Genomic DNA, 19,470 nt, shown 5'->3' with positions numbered 1-19,470 from the left:
TATTCTAGTTTCTGAAAGAGGATATACAAACATGTTATCTATTGTTTGTCTCACTCAGATACTCTGGCTATGAGACACATTATGAATTGAGCCTGTATGACACAGTAAACTTTGAAGTCATTATTTAGACACATTGCATCAGTGTTTTCTCACAGTTTGCCTCATCATTGTGTCCTGGTGGTTAGTTATTCTTGGCCAGGTTCATTTTTTGTCACAGGGTAGTTGTGGCCTGCAAGGTAAAGTGTTTACTCTCATCAGCTCTTGACGCCCTTTCCAAAGTTTGTGTGTCTTTGTCATGTGTTCAAATGCTCAAGCGGTTTTGCCCAGCAGCAATAGACTGCTATGATGGATTGGCCAGTGGTTTATTTTGAAAGGGAACTTCCTCTTTGCTGTGGCTGATCTGTTGAGTGATGGCGCCCATAGAGAATGATACAGCAGGCTTTTGCCACAATCACCATTCATTTACGGAGCACTTATATAAGCAACCGGAGGCTTGTGTTATCTTTGATTTAGCTGTGTTAGACTCTGTTTGGTTTCCCTTCAGTTAAGATGACAGACTGTGAGGATGAGTGGGCAGAAGCAGCACATCTAACTGGCTGTTTGAAACTAAGTTTTAAGGTTTTGTCAGTTTTGCATTTTTAAATGAGAGAAGTGTCGCATTAGATTCAGACTGTCCCCCTGGGAATCGGGTCCTGCTTACCATTACTGGCACCCCTTCATTTTTTTGCATAACCTCTACAGTGTCTTCAGAAGTATATGGAAATATACCAAATTTATATCATCAGGATCTTTTAATTGGAGGTCCAAAGTAATTTAACAAAGAAAATTTTTTTTTTCAACTTACATATTGTAATTTCAAAGAAGAAACAGAAAAAACAACATGTGCAGCAATAATGGCACCCCTCTTTGATATTTGGTTGCACATCCTCAGGCAGTGATGACAGCCTCCAAACGTTTCTTGTAGCCATCTATAAGCTTCTTGCACTTCTCAGCTGGTATTTTCTCCCACTCTTTCTTTGCAAATTGTTCAAGCTCTTGAACGTTTGCAGGTCTCTTTTCTCCAATGGCAGATTTCAGCTCATACCAAAGATTTTCAATTGGATTGAGATCAGGACTCATTGCTGGCCATTTTAAAACGTTCCACTTTTTTCCTTTTCAACCATTCCTGTGTGCTTTTGGATGTGTGCTTTGGGTCTTTGTCTTGCTGGAGGACCCATGATCTTCAACTCAAACCAAGTTTTCTTACACTGGGTAGGACATCTCACTCTAAAATCTCTTGATAATTCTCTGCTTTCCGCCAAGGCCTCCAGCACCAGATGCAGCAAAGCAGCCCCACAGCATTATGGATCCTCCACCATACTTAACTGTTGGAAGGGTGTTCTTTTGCTTGTAGACGTCATTGTGCCGTCTGTAAACAAACTGTTGGTGTGCATTGCCAAAAGCTCTATTTTTATTTTACTGTCCACAGAACATTTTCCCAGAAGGATTGTGGTTTGTCCAGGTACTCTTTGGCAAAGATTAGTCGTTTATTTTTATGTCTTTTCCTTAGCAATGGCGTCTTCCTTGGTCTTCGCCTATGACGCCCTGTTTGGTTTAGTGTGCGGTGTATGGTACTTGTTGAAACCATGACCCCAGACTGAAGGACAGGTTGGCCTTCAGGTCTTTGGATGTTTGACGTGGTGTTTTTAACACCATTCGCACCAACCTTCAAAGATTTCTCTCGTCAATTTTTCTCCCCCCCCCCCACGTCCAGGGAGGTTCTTGACAGTTCCATGCTTGGCACACTTCTTAATAACATTGTGTACTGTTGAAACAGGGATAAAAGGTCTTTGGATCTGGCCTTATACCCTTTGGAGGTCTTGTGATTGTAAATTATTGCACTTCTCATGTCCCCAGACAGCTCCTTGGTCTTCACCATTGTGACAAAGGAACAGGGTATAACAGATGGCTTTTTGAAATGCACACGTCACCATTCATTGGATAATTCATGTCACATGGGCACAGACAATTTATCACAGGTGATTCTCATTTGTGATTCACCACAGGTGAGTCACAATGTGTTTCCATGCTGATTTACAGCAAAGGGTGCCAATACCAGTGACACAGCAAGCTTCAAGTTTTTCTATTTTTTCCTCCCATTGTTTATTGCTTTGAATTGTTGTTTATCATTTGCTCTTTCGTATCAAACACGAGTTCCCCATAGAAATGTTTCACCTGATTCATTTTTTTCTGAAGATATTCCACATTATGTACTTAAAATTCATGGGTGCCAGTAATGGTGAGCGGGACTGTATGCAAATAGCAGAGCTTTGGAAATGGGATGTATTCACAGAGTATCTTATCACAATTATGCTAAAAGTTCATAAATTTCAGGGTTCCCTTGAGACAAGATTTTTAATCTCATGGGGCTCGTCCTGCTTAAATAAAAGTCAAAGTAAAATAATGCTGCTAAGAGAATGCTTTCCTGGGACTGAGAGAACTCCTGAGACAATAGGTGGAGCAGAGCCAACCCTATTGTGATGGCTGACATGTTTCTTGTATGAACTGCCAAATATTCATTCATACACTGAAGCATGAGGAACCAAATCATTATGTCGATGAAGAGAGACGCATACACATTTTTCCCCAGTGAATCAAACAAGTTTCTTTTTCTCTACTTCTCCATAGCTTTGACCAAATAAAGCTCTGCTTTTTATTAGCATTCTGTGATTATTTGCTTAAATGACTGTGTTTTAATCATTCTGACAAACAACTAAGTTCAGTGCTGCAAACTCCATGAATCCTGTGTCCAGACATGGATCATTATTGTTTTGTTCAGCATCAAAAACTGCTTTTAAAAGTTCATTATTAGATTTGTCCAAAATACTGATGTTAGCTGCATTACACCTAAATCAGCTGAGAGATTATTATTAATTGGTTTCAGTCCTCTGGGTCGCCTTTTACTTCTGCGACTGAGAGGTTTTCAATAGTTTAAAATGCTTTGTGAAATAGCATCAACTTAAAATGTCAAAGTAAGCACTGATCTGCCTGTTATTTTTAAGAGTTTCAGCCTCAAGATGTTCTGTGAATCTTTCTATTGATATCTAAGCGCTAAACCCAGAATCATGGAAGTCGAGTCATTTCTAGACATGTTCTCAACACAGAGAAGGTTAATTTAGCAGCTGAATGTATCTGGACAGGATGTGTTGACCAGCAGTTGGTTGTATGCACCAGGCCTGTTGAGTTTACCTGAAGAGGCTCGTCATCCTCAGGGGAAAGTGCGTTTTCTTAATCCCATTAGCTAGTGTCAGACAGAGGTGGCGAGGGAATCGTGCAGCAGGGATGCTGGATGTGTCTGGCAGAGAGGAGTGGGAGCGAAACTGGGTCACAGGAGGAGCCAACGGTGCTGCTCATCAAAGGCCGATGGAGCAGAGCGGAGATGAACGGAGTAATACCGCCGCTCTGCTGATGAGTCTGTGAAATCACAGCTGTCCTGCAGAGTTTCCCTGTGATTGAAACGTGACATTCGTTTGTCATTAGACCTCAGGTCTGGAGAGATGTGTACCTAAGTCGACTCATGTCACTGTTTTGATGACTTGCGACTTGACATGACAGTATAAATCAGTTGAGACTTGACTTAGATTTAGGAGTTAAAGACTTGAGACTTGACATGAGACATTGTGACTCGAATGACTTGTCTGTGTTCAAGCTGGATTGATTTATTGCCTGGCTGTCAGTATTTACTCTTTAAAAGTGATGAAGAGCTCACTGAATCTCAAACTAATTCAGTTCATTTTTATAGTTTTCGAACAGGTTGAATAAATTTGTCAATGATCTTTATTTGGCAGATGCTAATACTTTATATTTTCTCTTTTATAAAGGTCAGATGCATATAACACTTGAGTTTCTTGGTTGACGAAAAAGTGACTGAAATTGACCACACACAACCTGGAATTGACCTGCCCAAGAAAAAATGACTCTGGGACTCGCTTCAGACTTGGACTTATTGACTTGTCACATGTCTGTGGTGGTCACATTTCTAGATTATAAAGACTAGATGAATTTATTCTCCCGATAGAGCACCGCATGCAAAACAACTTTGCTCATTTTTATTATATTGTTATTTAATGACTTGCATTATGTCATTCTTAGGTCAAGCTGCACTCGCAGATTATTTGGGATTATTACTTGGACTACCAGATTAGGTGGGTTGTACCTGATTATGGCTGTTTTGTTATTAAACCTAAACCAGCAATGATAAAGTTTGAACCAGACATCTGAAGTAGCCACTCCACATCTGCATTCAGTTGTAATCAGGCTGTAGGCCACTAGAAGGTTTTACTATATCTCATTTCAAGCTCAATAAATAACATGTATACTACTCATAAATACAAAGTAAATCTCTGCACCTCCTGTCTGAGATTTTATTTATGTCGTCTGAGGAGTTCCAGTCTTTAGCTGCAGGATACGCTGGGCACGAGTGCACTTCAAAGTGAGCAGGAGGAGCACAGCGTTGTCTGTTTTGCTGCATCATTGCTGCAGTGTTCCTTTCTTATTTTTGTATTTATTGTAGTGATATATATAAGCAGAGTGCTACCCTTTTTATGATTCTCTTCTACAGCACAGCCAGTTGCTCCATGTTTACTTTAACTTAAAATCTCAGATTTATTCCTCCCTTTTGAATATAATTTTAGCAGCTTGGCTTCACATGCTGTGGTGTTCGCAGCAGCTTTAATTAGACGTCAGAATAATGGCAATTTCACAACTTAGTGACAACTCTGGGATGACAGCTTTCAATTTGCTGTGATGGCTGTGGACAGGTAGTGACAGCGAGCTCGGCTAGGAGGTTGCCACAGCGGTTATTTTCTCAGGGTTGCTGCAGAGGCCAGCTCATTTCTAGAAGCTTGACAGGCATTACTCATGTTTGGCTCCCAGGATGGGACCCCAGCACGTCACGGGCTCAGATGGGGGTTTGATTTGGAGCCACAGATCACCTTTTCTATTAACCCAGCTTTTGATTGTTTTTACTGACTTACAGTGCAGGAAGCGAAGCGTCACTGACACTCACAAAGAGTAGGGTATATTTTGTTCTGGCCCATTTCCCACCAGCACCTGCTGCAGAGCCAAAGTCAGCCCATCATGCTAATTTGGCTGGCAGTATAACTCTGAGGACATCGTGTCCTTGCTGCTCTTTCTTAACTGACACTCTGCCTAGAGAGAGTAAACAAGCCAGCTGGAACCGTGTGCCAGCATGCGTGCCCACTACTGAGGAATTGCAGTTGCACTTTTCCCCTCTCTTTCACTTTCCCCCCCTCCCTTCTTTTTAATTATCTTAATTATGGAATCTGCTGCCAGTGGATGAAATGAATTGCTCAGCTTTCCGTCCTGCCAGCGGCCATTAAGGGGCGACCCAGTTCCCTCTGGCCACAATGGCGTAATGCTTAGGCAGGGAGAAAGCGGAAGAGAGTCTAACCCTGTCATCAAAATACGCCATATTAATAATTCGCTCAAGCACGGCGAGATCACTCCGGTCGGCAAACACAGGTGCAGTAAAAAGGAGCTCCGGAAGAATCAAAAAGCTGGCAGAGGACGAGAGAGGGCTTCTGTGTTTATCACTACTTTTGAAATAAAAGTGTGCTATTTCCATCGCGTGTTAAGTAGCTCTAAAAGTGCCAAATGCTTCTTGCTTGCTTTGGGTTCCTTCCTCAACAAGTGGCCAGGAGCACCGTCGTCTGGAAAGAAGGAGCTGTTTAAAATGCTGCACTGAACTGTGCTCACAACTCAAAGCCTTCACAGAGTGAATGTACTCAGCTGCAGAAATAGGTGTACAGCTAACAGTGGCTGGATTGTATACAACTTGTGGCAAGTGCTTATGGGTAACAGCCTCACGGTGGCCTGGCTGTATAAACAGCTTAATAAAGTCTGACTTATGTCCCAACTGCAGAAACCCATAACCCCAAAATAACCACTGAGCCTCAGGATTATTTTTAAAAGCTGCTGCTTTTATTACACATGGTGTGTCGACTAATGTCAGTGTTGTAGTTAGAAATGTCACCGTTTGGTCTCACCACTTTGGTTTCCTGTACAAGCTCATGAAAATGTATCTGCTCTGAAAACTTGGAGATGGCTTAACAGCTCTCCGGCAGCCTGTAACAACTGCAACACAGTCGCTCTTAAATTAAAGTGATGGAGGCTTTCCGCGCTGCAAGGTCGATGTGTCTTTTAGTGGCTGTACAGCAGCCCTGTAACGTAAATGACAAGGATAATATATTTATCAATCTGCTGCTGACATGTCAGGGGGGAGAGTGTTCTTGAACCGAGGCCTGCTTTCACAATGACCAATGACTCAGCACTGTTTGAATACGACTTCACAGCTTTATTTCTCAACCAGACAAGCCATGTCAAAATGTGTGTTTTGAAAATGGGATGATAAAAGTCACGCTTCCCAGGAGACGAACGTGTTTGTTAGAAAGCCTGTTGAAATGACCTTTGAACAACTTTTATAAATATGTGAGAGTGTTTTCACATCTCTGAACAATAATCCATCATCAAATGTGAAAAGGTTTTAACGAGGGCTGCGCCAGATGGTAGAAAATAAATAAATCATATTTTGGATATTGTGACAGATTTGCAGACATGATTCACGATTAGCGGGGATCATTTTTTGTATTGCACTTGTATGCCATTGCACTGGGCCATATTGCCATTTTGAGCTCTAGTTTTAACTGCTCCAAACCCAAATGCATTCTGTCAGATAGTGTTTTTGCTGACAGTATTAGAATCGTGATAAATACTTTTTTACTTCTGTCATATCCCCCGAGAACCTGACTTCAAATGTTTCTAACTTTTCAGTAACACTTCAAAATAACCATCAACAATAATAAATGGTAAATGTAAAGTAGTAGTAGACGGATCCTGTATGCTGGTAGTCTGGACTTGGGAACATTAGCAGCTCTGACTTTAATTGGATTAGAGCAAGTTTGACCTGCAGCAAATAGAGCCATGCTTGTTATCCAAGACAGTGTACATTAGGCAAACATGTCAGTTAGTCCTCATGTTTAAAGTGTATTCTCTTGTAATGATAAGGTTAATTGCAAATCTGTCTGATCTTCCATGTTTTCATACAATACCTACTTTGTTGTAGGTAGAAGAGTGCTGTGTATAATAATTAAGATGGAAATGGCGAACATTAGCGTTATTGCCAGCTAGCATCAGCTGATAAAATCTGCCAATGTCAGTGGTCATTTCTGCAGGCAGAATGGACTGTTATGAGATACAAATCAGAAATACTTGAGTGTTTCATCTACCACAGTACAATAGACTGTACCATGCAAGAACAGAAAGCTTAACAAGTGTATTAACAGTAGATAAAAAGCTTAGTGATGGGGTCAATAACAAACTTCATGTAAAATCCCCAAACTGCTTCTACTTTGTCAGACATTGCACTGTTACTGTCTGTTGGACAGCACTGCCTACAGTACAGTCAGAAGATTTTGGGGAAAATATGCGTTCAAGGCCTTTTCTTATCTTAAAGTTTCAAGTTTTGATTGTCATGGATTGTCAAAACAACTAAACAGCAAAGCAACTGTCTGAGCTGTAAAATAAAAGGTACCAAAGACTTTAATTTTACAAAGAATGCAGAAGTATTTTAAACATGTTTCAACACAAAGAATGGAATAGTTATCTCTGATACCTCCAGCAGATTGTTTAGGTGCACGTGCTGGGCTGCACTGCAACACATCATGGTCTGATGCTGTGCTATGCGCTCACTCCCTCTGGTAGCGTCCCCACCCCTGCTCTCCTCCCACTGACTCCTGGGCGAGTTATTAATAGGCTGTGGATGGGTCTGTCTGAGTGAGGAAATCAGGTTGCCTTCCTGTAAATATTGCATGATTTCCCTCGAGTCCGCCTGGAATACCAGAGAGGAGGATGCGGCAGAGAATTTTTCGGCCCTGCTCCTGATGTCAGACATGGACGGAGCTGGTCTAAAGGCACGTTTGGACTTCACATTAATCCTCAGTATATGCCTGTTGAGAATCAAGCTTAGTTTCTTTTTAATCTCGGTTGCACCTGCCCGAGAAGCTCCTCCCTGTTTGTCAATAACCCTGCAGCACAAGGTGTGCACCATACCTGGCCTGCTTCACTTTCTCTCAACTTTGACATTACTGCATTGCTGCCATTTTTCTCGTTACACTAAAAGACATCCTGAACATGTTTGTTTAGGGTGAGCTTCCTCTTGTCTTGTGTTTCTTTTGAACACAGTTCATTAAGCCTGCAGGCAGAAAGGGAAGATTGTTGTTACAGGTTCCAGTACTACCTTAATTCCTGTGTCTCTTTGCTTGCAACTGTCGTGTAAATGTTGGCAGGTAAAAGATGGCTGTTGCCTCTGTTTTGTAGATAGTTATGAAAGTATATGTGTCGACCTTGGATGCCTTTCTGGTTTGACTGGTTGTTTTACCAGCAGGAGTCTCATGACCCCTGCTGTACACTCAAAAAGTTCTCATTGACTTGTGTTGCCCCCCATAATACCTTCACTTGGTTTCAGTGTTGTCTCTTAAAGTAGGATGATCAGACCTCTCATGTCAGTAACATGTAGAGACACCATGACACAAATGTTTGCTTTTGTCATAAAAAAATTTGATACAGTAAAATGGCAAACGTCTGCACCAACTGAGATTACCTGATTACTACCTATTAGAACTCTGTAACAGTGATTACTGTTGGTCTAAATAGCTCTTTAACATGTAACACACAGAAAGAAATCACTTGCAGTAGCTTTAATTTTGATTGGTTTTGGCTCAGTATGTGTCTTCGTCAAAGACATGTGCATCAAAATTGTTCTGTGTTTGAAAAATTACCATCAGCCGATTTTACGTCTGAGTTTTTCAATCCTTTAATATCAGTATCATTCAAATTAAGAGTTTCATGACTACAAGTCTGTCTCACTCTCGGATGTTCTCCTCCACCAGGTCCTGTGGTCTATGTGCTGGACCTGGCTGACCGGCTCATCTCTAAAGCCGGACCCTTTGCCGCTGCTGGCATCATGGTGGGCTCCATCTATTGGACAGCTGTCACCTACGGAGCTGTCACTGTCATGCAGGTATGACCAGTGATCCCTCTGGAGAGGTTTAGCTTTAGAATAGGTCTGTTCTGTCCAGTGAGGACTTTGACTTTGACACTACAAGTCATGCATGTGTTTATGTTTGGACATCTTCCACTTTACATAAGTGCAAATAATGTGCACGTGCTCCTGCTTTGCTCCTTTCTTTGATTCTTTTTCCCATTTGTAAGTGAAAGTCACCCAGTTTGACTCCTCAACTGTAGTTTTCCATTCTGACCGGCCCGTCTGCTTTCCAGGTGGTGGGCCATAAGGAGGGCCTGGATGTTATGGAGCGGGCCGACCCTCTGTTCCTGCTCATTGGCCTGCCCACCATCCCTGTCATGCTGATCCTCGGCAAGATGATCCGCTGGGAGGACTACGTCCTGCGTCTGTGGAGGAAGTACTCCAACAAACTGCAGATCCTCAACAGCATCTTCCCAGGTCAGGACACACACTCACAAATATATTAATCTGTCTTTGTGTTTAACCGTATTTAAATAAGAGAATGATAAATGAATAAGTTGTCTCTTTGCTTAGATCAGCTGTGCTTTCGGGTACAAATGCAATCATGTGTGTTTCATCTGGCTCCCTGCTTCTCTCTGTGTATCTCTGCAGGGATTGGCTGCCCAGTTCCTCGTATCCCGGCAGAGGCCAGCCCCCTGGCAGACCACGTGTCAGCCACACGGATCCTGTGCGGCGCTCTGGTCTTCCCCACCATTGCCACCATTGTGGGGAAGCTCATGTTCAGCAGCGTCAACTCTAACCTGCAGAGGACCATCCTGGTGGGTACAACCATAAGCAGCTTTGCATTCAAAGCAGAAAACACCCAAAATACAAATTGTTTAATCTAAACGATTCTGTAGGTGTTCAGCTGAGTTCAGTACTTTCTACAGGCTCCTCTTGTTTACTCCCTTGTGATTCAAGGGGAACACAACAACCGCCCTGTTGAATAAATGATTCCAGTTTAGCGACTGTCACCTGTGCAAAATATGAGCCTCTGGTACCTAAGAGAAACCCCCGTCTTCTCTCTCCCTGTGCTGACGACAGAGAGGTAACCAGAGTGGCCCGTGTGATCCAGGCTGTACTGATACCTCTGAACACTGTGTCCCCGTCTGCTGAACGTCAGACTGCCACATTTTTACCTTTAAAGGAAGAAAGAAGAAAGACCTTGGTTATTTAGTTCTTTGTTCAAAAGGAAAACATGAATCACCAAATTTGAAATAACAAGATGTTTGTACTTTACACCAGCAAACATCAAAGTTCTTTCAGGTTTCTGGTTATACCGATGAAAGCAGGAACACAAAAAAACTGAACAGTCAAAGTTTGCCCGCCATGAGCTACAATTTGGCCCACCAAAAGAATTACTGAAAGTTGGGGGACCCTTGAATTTACCAAACAAGATATTCCATTTTGATAAGCTACTTCAGTTTGCCTAGACATGAGGTGCAGTAAGACACAACCAGGCTAGCTGTGTCCACTCTTTATGCCATGCTAAGCTAACCAGCCACTCGCTGTAGCTCTTTATTTTCCATTTAGAGATAAGTGTCATACACATCTTCTCTTCTAAATCATGGCAAACAAGCAAATGAGCATTTTTTACAAAGTGTTGAACTCTGTATCATTTCATCATTTACACTGAAACTGCTCTCGAATGTTAATTTTGAAACTCACAGAGCTCATTAAGACAATGAGGTGCTGTAAATGTTCCTTATCCAACAGGAAGCAACCAGATGATCTCCTGTCTGTCTGCGTGTGTTCATGGGATGTTGGGTGCTGTCATACATGTGACAGTTGGGCGTGGAAATGAGGGAAGATACTTCTTAAGCCCCGAGTGGGAGAAGCTTTGATGTTCAGAGCTGAATGTGTCTTTAAGCTCTCTTTCAACACGCCCTGTTTGTTTCCCTACAGGGAGGTATTGCCTTTGTGGCCATCAAGGGGGCGTTTAAGGTGTACTTCAAACAGCAGCAGTACCTGAGGCAAGCCCACCGCAAGATCCTCAACTTCCCCGAGCAGGAGGAGGCCTGAGGAGGCCGGGCGGTCCGGAGGGAAGCTGGCCGGCTGGACGAACCACACACACCTCTGCTGGAGGGGCGAGGGGAGGGAGGGAACGAACCGTCAGACTCTGAGCAGGAAGCGCTGGTGAAACGGACTCGGGATCAGTGTCACCCCTTACTCACCCACTCCTCCTCCACACGCCTCACCCCTCTCACCCCTCCTGGAGCCGACATTCACGCAGGAATCCCCCACCACCGCCACTACACTTTGTTTTTATTTCGATGCTTTTGTGAGGTGACGACAGAAAAGACACACTCATCCGTTGCGCACGCACATTAACACTCTTTCCCAAGAACTCCAGCTGTGTGACTGTAAGGTGGATGTGCTTCTACAATCACGTAAATAATACTTATTGTAAACTTACTGTATTTTAAAGGAAAAGAAAATGCGGGGCATGTGTAATTAGAAAGTTTTATAATAATATTAATAATAAATAATTGTTTTATAATGTTTATTTTGCAGATCTAAAAACAAAAGCCCCCTTTGCCAATGTTTGGGGGCTGATGTTGAATGAAGTTCAGTGAGTGGAATGTATTAATGATAAACAATAAAAGTGTGTTGACAGATCATCATCATGAATCATGATGCAGTACGTTACAACATCGCAACCAGCAAGCATTTAGGAGAAAACTAACCTAACACACTGGCCACACCTAGGATGTTAATATAGAGTTGTGTTGTAGAGCCCTGCGTTATTTGAACGACTTTGGTGTTTAATTCTTTTAGTGCCCATGCCTTGGCAGTGTTCACGTCTGTAGCTTTATCTCCATTTTACAAAACATTTCACTTGATGTGTTTCGAAGCTTCGCTGGCCGCCGCAGCCCTCCCCAAGTTTTGGTTGAGCTCCTGCAGGACGAGCCCGTCGCTGCAACGGATAAAATGGAGGCTTTTGAAAGCTTCGGGCGACGCTTGGAACAACGCTCGATGCAGCACTTTTCAATGGGAGACGTGGAATGAAAAAATTTCAGCCTGGACTGATGCTGTCTGGGTTTTTATTTGACTTGTCTGGGTGTGAACTGTAGCTCAGGTCAGCCTGTGCTTCTGAGGTCATTGCCACGGAGACGAGGGTGAAACTTGGACTTGATTGAAAATGCGTCACTGGAGTTAAATTATTATGATTTTGGGCAGGACTCTTGGAAAATTGAAGGGTCAGTTCAACAAAAAAAGATAAGAACCATATTTTCCTAATTTATGATTCGTATCAAGGCGTGCAGATAGTTTTGGTTTCATTTCATGGTTTTATTTGCATTAGAAAATACACTTCTGATTTGGGACCATTTATTTAGTAGAAAATAAAAAACCTTTCACAGCAACTTGCTGTTTTCTTTATGTATATTTAAATGCTGTCAGTACAACAGTAGTGTTTTGTTTGTCTTGGCTTTCAGATTGCCATTACTAGCCCAATGTAAGTACTCAGAAAGAAGATGGGGCTTTTTGTTGTTTTTAGTGAACTGATTCCTTAACATCCAGATGGTAGAGCCCGACCGATGCTTGATTTTTCTAACTCTTTTGGGAAGTAAATTCTGATATCAATATATTGGCCAATATATACACATTGTTTGCAGCTATCCTTTAGAGGTGGTTGTCAATCAACAATGACAAAGATATGTAACAGAGGCAGGACATTTTTTCAGCTGAACAATAACCCTTGCCTTAAAATGTCGACGTGAATTTAATAATCACAAACTATTCCAACATTGTTTTTCTGCCTAATCTCTTTAATACAAGAGTCTTTATATCTGGCAACTTGTACGTCAACGCAGTACATATGTGATAAGCCAATATCGGTCAATAAAGTTATCAGTCGGGCTCTACATAATGGTAAATAAGCTTGTTTTTTTTATCCGTGGGAGTGTGATGTGATTATGAATTTCACTTTTTTTATGTGGCAACTGTCGAATGAGTAAGCTCCAAGTCGAAGGAGCTTCAACAGTGTGTGACTTCCTGTGACGAGGCACGGCCAACCACTCGGAATATTTAACCCGCACATACAAACTGTGCCTGCTTTACGGACGTCCTCCCGCAGCCTGCAAACCACAGCCTCCCCCCTGCACATCCACTGTAAAAGTCTCCACTCTGCCAAAAGAGACGTCCGAGTCTGAACTGTGTTGTACAGACGACGTGTCTGACTTTAGAGCTCTATGGTATCAGTTCTGTGAATAAATGTATTTTTCCAATGCTGACGTGCACGTGTCAAGGTTGTTGGGAAAATTGTGGGTAATTATCAAGTAACATGAAAGTTTGTTTTTTTTTTTTTAAATGAAAATAATAATGCTTCCATTAAACTGAAGTGAGATGTTGAAGCTTTGTAACTACTCCTCGGCAGGCCAATAAACTGGAGTTGTTGCAGCTTCGTTTTCCCGTTGGTTTCTAACTTTTCGTCTGCTGCTCATGGCTAGTTGGAATGTGTCGTCTCTCCTTGATTTAGTGGCCTGCTGAGAGGAATTTGGACAGAAAGTAGTCGGAAAATAAAATGATTAGCAGAGGCCAGTTTGAAGTTCTCTCTAAATGTATTAAAGAAATTACTGGCTGTTGAACTTCGTATGGGAAAATAGGGTTAGATGACAGATTGAGTACTGTTTTCAATTGTCAAACACTTTTTAAATATTCCCCTATATAATTTACTAGACCAGTTAAATGAAGTGTTACCAAATGTTGCATTTAAAAAAAAAAAAAAAAAAAAAAAAAAACCCACACAAACAGGGTTCCATTCAGTAGTTTATTAATTAGAAACACACACACGAGACAATAAAAAGAACAAACATAAAATATCAGCACTCTTGTATCAGCGGCCCACAAACCCAACCAGCCAATTATCACAGTCTGGTATTTGCAAAAAACATCCAAACATGGAAAAAAAGAAAAAAAAACCCAAAAAAACTCCAGCTTTTCCTAAATGTAAACCAATCACTATGTACTTCACACGGCAAACAGTGCGTGGTGCACGGCCCACCCCAGCCTGATATGTCATGTTGCTAATTTCTTCTGAGCACTGCATGAAAACGTCACCGCCCTCCAGGTGCTGTTTAAGCTGCCGCCTGTGGGAGTGACAGTCCACCCAATGCTGCCGTTGTTCATCTTTGGGTTTTTCACCAGAACAGGAAAATATTGCCTTTTTAACAAAGTTTGAGAATGAAGCAGGGCCTTGTTAATAAAAATCAGAATTGTTTTTTATCTGGTTGAGACATAGTAAAATGCTGGAAAACATTGAAGAAGCTTTTGACACAAGAATCTCTCTTGAATCAGTCTTTAAAACTCTGCAGCATCGTGTGAACTCGGCCTGAGAGCAGGTACGGCGGGGCAGGAGGAGGAAAAAAAAAAAAAAGGAATTCAAAACTCAGATTTTTGGCTGGCAGCTCCACCAGCAGTGGTTAGCACCTGAGAGAGCAGGTCATTGCTTGCAAGGCGCTGACATCACTATCCTCACACCGTCGCACGGTCTCCGCAGTTTAGACTGGAGCTGATCAGCAGTGCGGAGCCTCACACTGTTCTCCGTCCACATCATTAAGTTTATTGCTTAGTGAGAGAAGTGCATATATTCAGAAAGAAATCCTGTCCTTCAACCCCCTTTAGACAGCAACATGAAATGTGTCTAGCTGCTTTTTTTTTGTTTTGTTTTGTGCGACATCTACGCTGTGAGAGCCAGTGCACAGTCCAGCAAATTAGGGGGTTAGATCCTTCAGGATTCTGCCCCCGGGTCAAGACCAGGAGCAGCTCAGTGCAGCCAGATACAAAGTAACTGATGCCCCCCTGGAAAGGCACAAGCTGCAGAAAGTCTCTGCAAGTGTCAGACACAGAGTGGAAGAATAATGACGATCTACCCAGAGCTGACAAAACAGAAAAAAAATAAAATACTGTTCTTCTCGGACTGAAACTAAAACAAAAAAATAACCAAAATGTTCTGAGTACATTTAGTGACGTGAACAAAACACTGATGTGGATGACAGACTGATAAAAGTGTTTTTATTTAAAATCAATCACTAGTTAAACTGAATGTAAAAAAAACAAAAACAGCATGGAGGTTCCCCTGAGATGTCTGAAATCACTGTAAAATGCATCAAAAAAATAAAAACAATTTCCATGGGCATGGCTCTCTGTCATCTGCAATTTCAAACAGCTCCTCAAAGGGTCCCAACATTTTACCAGTTTACAAGAAAAAAACATTTCAAGGATTAAAAACCAATTTAAAGAAGGCAGGTATTCTGTGGAAACGCATAAATTGCAATAAAATATTCCGTTGGACCGAGTGCGTCTTTTGTGATAACGGATTCAGGAGCGCCGAGGTGCCTCGAGAGTTACATGGCAAACATACCAGTCCGACAAATAAAAAGACGACGACCTTCATGGAGCTACGGTGGTTAACCTCTGCAGCCCCCAGTTCATCACAATCAACCAGCTATCCATTCTCAAGCAGCATGTCTGAATTATTCAAATAAAACGCCTCCTGCTGTGAAGCTTCTGCAGTACACTTTAACTCATCTTTAAAAAAGGGAACTGGCCCTTCTCTCATTTTTTTTTTTTTTTACGTTGAATCTATTTCCTCTACGACAGCCTACACAGTTGTGATGCGTGTGAGTGTTGCGTCTCCTTGCAGAGGCGTTTAACATGAGGTGAGTCTGGTGTGACCTCTATCGTCATCACGGCTATGTCGACAACCACGGCTAACTTTGTGATTCAAATATTTGTTTCCAAGCATCTCTTCTAGTGGCTCCAGCCTGCCACACATGCACACACACAAACACACACACTCACATGCACTCGCGCAAACAAACAAACGCACACACACACACGCTAATGCAGGCTCAGTCAGATGAGAGTCTTCCTGACAGGAGGATGATGGTGTAGGTGGGAAACACGGCAGGGTCCCTCACGGTCGCCCTCCCCAGCGCCCCCCGTGCTGCTGCTGCGTGTCGTCCTGCCGGCCTCGCTCACAGTTTGGCAGCCATGAAGTTGATGTGAGGCTTGACCAGGGGGAAGAGAGGCAGGCTCCTCTTGAACTCCGTCATGTCCTGCACCAACGTGGGCTGCAGAAACAAGAGGCGGCAGGTCAGAGCGCCGTTCTGTCTGACGGCTTCAAAACACTCCGCCTCGTCTGTTCCTCTGAGGACAAAGTCCTCCATAAACAACTTTTGATGCTGATAGCAAAAGGAGCTTCATTCAAATTGTTTCCATGGTAACTAGTTAAGGTAGCCTGCAAGCTCTTTGATAAACACCTACAATGTGTTCACTCTGTTGTGTTTGTATCAACAACAGCAGCTGCTCAATGTTTTTCATCTTATTTTCTGAGAATGAACCAACTTTTTTCACAGCTTGGTATTTTCTCAGTTAGGCTTCTGCAGTGTGGCAACAAAATGTCTGCACCACTGAATGGTGTCGTCAAAAATATTGATATAGCATTACATGTGGATTCTGAATATTTTAAAGAGTTTCAATGGTCATTTTCCACAGTTTACACAGACACACTGCTGCAGTGCCCACATAGCCCCGCCTCTTCTCTCTCCTCTGAATGTGGTTTGAAGTAAATTAGCTTGAAGGCTGTTAATGCTGCTTAACACACAATAGACAAAGCCTCTTTATATTTATCTTTTAATAAAATGTTGTGTCCATGTACATCACAGTCCAAAGTGGTATCTTCACACAGCTTCTAATGTCCAGTCAACAGTCCAAAACTATTCATTTACTATCAGATGTATTAGGATTTAGATACACGACAACTGTTAGAATCCATTTCGTAGTTGGTTTTGGCTTTTGCATGGGATTAGTAAACAATATGTAGAATGTAGCACATCACCAGACGTATCCTTTAAATTTCATTGTTTGGTATGAAGATAGTAAATCTCTTCTACCCACCAAAGCGCAGTATTGATATATAATATGTAAAATTTTCTTTAACATAGAATTCTGTACAGCTAAAGACCATTAGTAGAAGTATTTCCCCCTTTTCTTTTGTTTAAGGCAGTTTACTGTTGAGTAAACACAGATGTGTTGTGTGCAGTTCAGTTTTTGTAATATGACATTTTCAACTGGAGTAAGGTAAATGCGTCCCATTAGCTGGGAGAGCGGTCGGGTTAATGAATGTAGGAGTATAATGAGAGAACATGACGATTACCTGTGGCAGGGAGGGAGCAGGGGCCAGGTTGACATCATTCTGAGCAGGGAACTCGCCAACTATTGGACCTGGTGAACAAACACAATGACGCACAGGTCAGCCTGACACTGAATGGAGCCCATGAAACCAATACATGAATATGGATACTCACAGGAGTCCATCTCTCTGGACAGGACATGCACAGACACCTTGTGTCTCTTTGGGGCTTCAACTGTCAGCCGATCCTGCAGGGAGACAGACAGGCAGGTGATGTGGAGGCGACAGTGAACACTGTTACAAACAGCAGTATTATTATAGCTACAATCTGGAGTTTCATTATATTATTATTTTTTATTTTTTTTAAATGCCTGGACGTAGTTTTTTGAGGGAGGAGGACACATTATTCCATCAAAAAAAAAAAATAGTCACTGTGACTCATCACTGCGTTGGCCTTGATGACCGTGTGTTTCTCACAGAGAGTCTGGGATGAGTTGTGACAGCCCTGTGGAGATTTAGCCACACAGTCGGGCCTCATCACTGTCTCTGGATGGAGGATTATATTAGACTGAAGATTTGGCTCGTCTGCAGTCAGACAGCGTCGACCCGGGCGACCAAAAATGAAAAAAAAAAGAAAGAAAGAAAGAAAACGCTTGTGCGATTGCAGCCGATATGACATTAGAAATGCATTAGGTTTATTCTGCATGGGGCCTGTAATGGTTTCTGCTAGGCTGAGATAATGCCAATTCTTTCAGACGCTATGTGTCTTTGGCCCTTTATCCCCCTTGAAACAGGCTGGCTGGCTGTCATTATGGCTGCTGATATGCTGCGAGCGTCCTGTGTCAGTGTCACCTCCACAGCTATGAATAGAAGCAGGAGGAGATGAAAGCTGGGAGGGCAGACAGTATCCACCAAAACCATGTGTGTCCACACACACACGTGCACAGATCCCCATTATTTAAGATACGTTACAAAATTAATGCTTCAACCAGTGATAAATAAAAAAAATCTTATCATTGCTCCTTCATGGAGTGGTTGCCTTATGAAGAAAGCCTTGTGACCTCCATGTGCTAATATAAGTTTATTTAATTGTATTCTGGAGCTGTCCATAAGCACAAGGTGATGGAGTCACCCAGCTGTAACACAACTGTGGATAGGAGGTGTTCAAGGTCCTTCTCTTCAGTACAAACCTCAGCTTTAAAACTAATATGGGTCTTTATAAAGTCCTTAAATTGTCATGACAACGGAGCAGCTATTAAACAAACCTCTTGTTTGGATCATTTTCTCGAGTCATTTCCAAGGTCAAGGATGAACTTTGACTCCCAAGTGGCTGTCACACCATGCAGGTCAACTACCATTGCTTTGTTAAATAAGAATATTACAGCATAAGACAATATAATAGGTAAATAATAATGCCAACTGAACATCTTGTGATGATCAAATTGTTAATGTTGTTAATGTCAAAAAGTCAAGACATTTCTCATAGAAAGTGATGTAAACCGTGTCTTAAAGCTCAGTTTAGGTCACACCACTGTACAAAGGCATTAGATATTTAAGGGAAACTTACAATGTGTGTAGTATATGCTAACAGTCTTTTACTGGCCCCGGGGCTTTAGTTCCAACTACAGACTGTGCAAGAGAGGGGTGGCTCACATATTTAAAAAAAATATTTGCATTTTTCTACTCCATAAAGAGTCCAGTTTTATGAAAAGACATTTTTCCAGTGGTGAATACTTCTTTAACAACAGAATGTAATTGAATCATTACATAGCTGTGGATATTACATTTATCAGTAGACAGCTCAAATGTGCATTCAACAATGATTAAAAGCCCTCTGAAAAATGTCATGACTCCTGCATGTCATAAAACACGGGCTTATTGCTGTGATTTATGTGGCTGCCTCATAATGACACCTCTGCTGTCGATACAGCATTAACAAAAGCTGTAAAGTAGCGGAATTATGTTCAAATGAGTCATCATTCAAAGCTGCTCAAACAGAACTGTGGCCTAAATGCATACAGGGAGTCATTTTAGAAAAATCCAACAGTTATTTCCATATTAAATGATGAGCTAGCATTCTTAAAGCTAGGATTTGTTTGGTGTTACTGGTTTTAATATCCAGGCAGTACAACATGTGAACATTAGAATATCTGATCTCCTAATTAAAACAAAAAAAGAGAAGCTCCATCATCCTATGTCTCTGTACAGAGTCCGAACGTATCTGCTAATGTTGTTACTTAGAATCTGGGGA

General features: G+C 42.0%; 2 protein-coding genes across 5 annotated transcripts in view; one reads left to right on the top strand and one right to left on the bottom strand.

The window, feature by feature from the left end:
• Positions 1-13,313, top strand: part of march5 (membrane-associated ring finger (C3HC4) 5) — a 28,118-nt gene extending 14,805 nt beyond the window's left edge. The window contains exons 3-6 of the mRNA XM_037123285.1: positions 8,949-9,079; positions 9,337-9,520; positions 9,695-9,861; positions 10,988-13,313. Of these exons, the coding sequence (XP_036979180.1) occupies positions 8,949-9,079; positions 9,337-9,520; positions 9,695-9,861; positions 10,988-11,104 (599 nt within the window). The 3' untranslated portion in view covers positions 11,105-13,313. The remainder of the gene's footprint in view (positions 1-8,948; positions 9,080-9,336; positions 9,521-9,694; positions 9,862-10,987) is intronic.
• A 526-nt stretch (positions 13,314-13,839) lies between these two features.
• ide (insulin-degrading enzyme) overlaps positions 13,840-19,470 on the bottom strand; it is a 28,521-nt gene continuing 22,890 nt past the window's right edge. For 3 of the 4 annotated variants that reach the window (XM_037123322.1, XM_037123323.1, XM_037123324.1), the window contains 3 exons: positions 17,395-17,467; positions 17,244-17,311; positions 16,063-16,158 (listed from right to left, as the gene is read on the bottom strand). In XM_037123322.1, the coding sequence (XP_036979217.1) occupies positions 16,063-16,158; positions 17,244-17,311; positions 17,395-17,467 (237 nt within the window). Of the gene's footprint in view, positions 16,159-17,243; positions 17,312-17,394; positions 17,468-19,470 lie in introns of all 4 variants that reach the window. The other variant, XM_037123321.1, reaches the window with a different exon arrangement.

Source organism: Acanthopagrus latus, chromosome 15 (assembly GCF_904848185.1).
Source record: "Acanthopagrus latus isolate v.2019 chromosome 15, fAcaLat1.1, whole genome shotgun sequence".
Taxonomy (NCBI): Eukaryota; Metazoa; Chordata; class Actinopteri; order Spariformes; family Sparidae; genus Acanthopagrus; species Acanthopagrus latus.
This window is presented reverse-complemented; position numbering and strand designations above follow the sequence as displayed.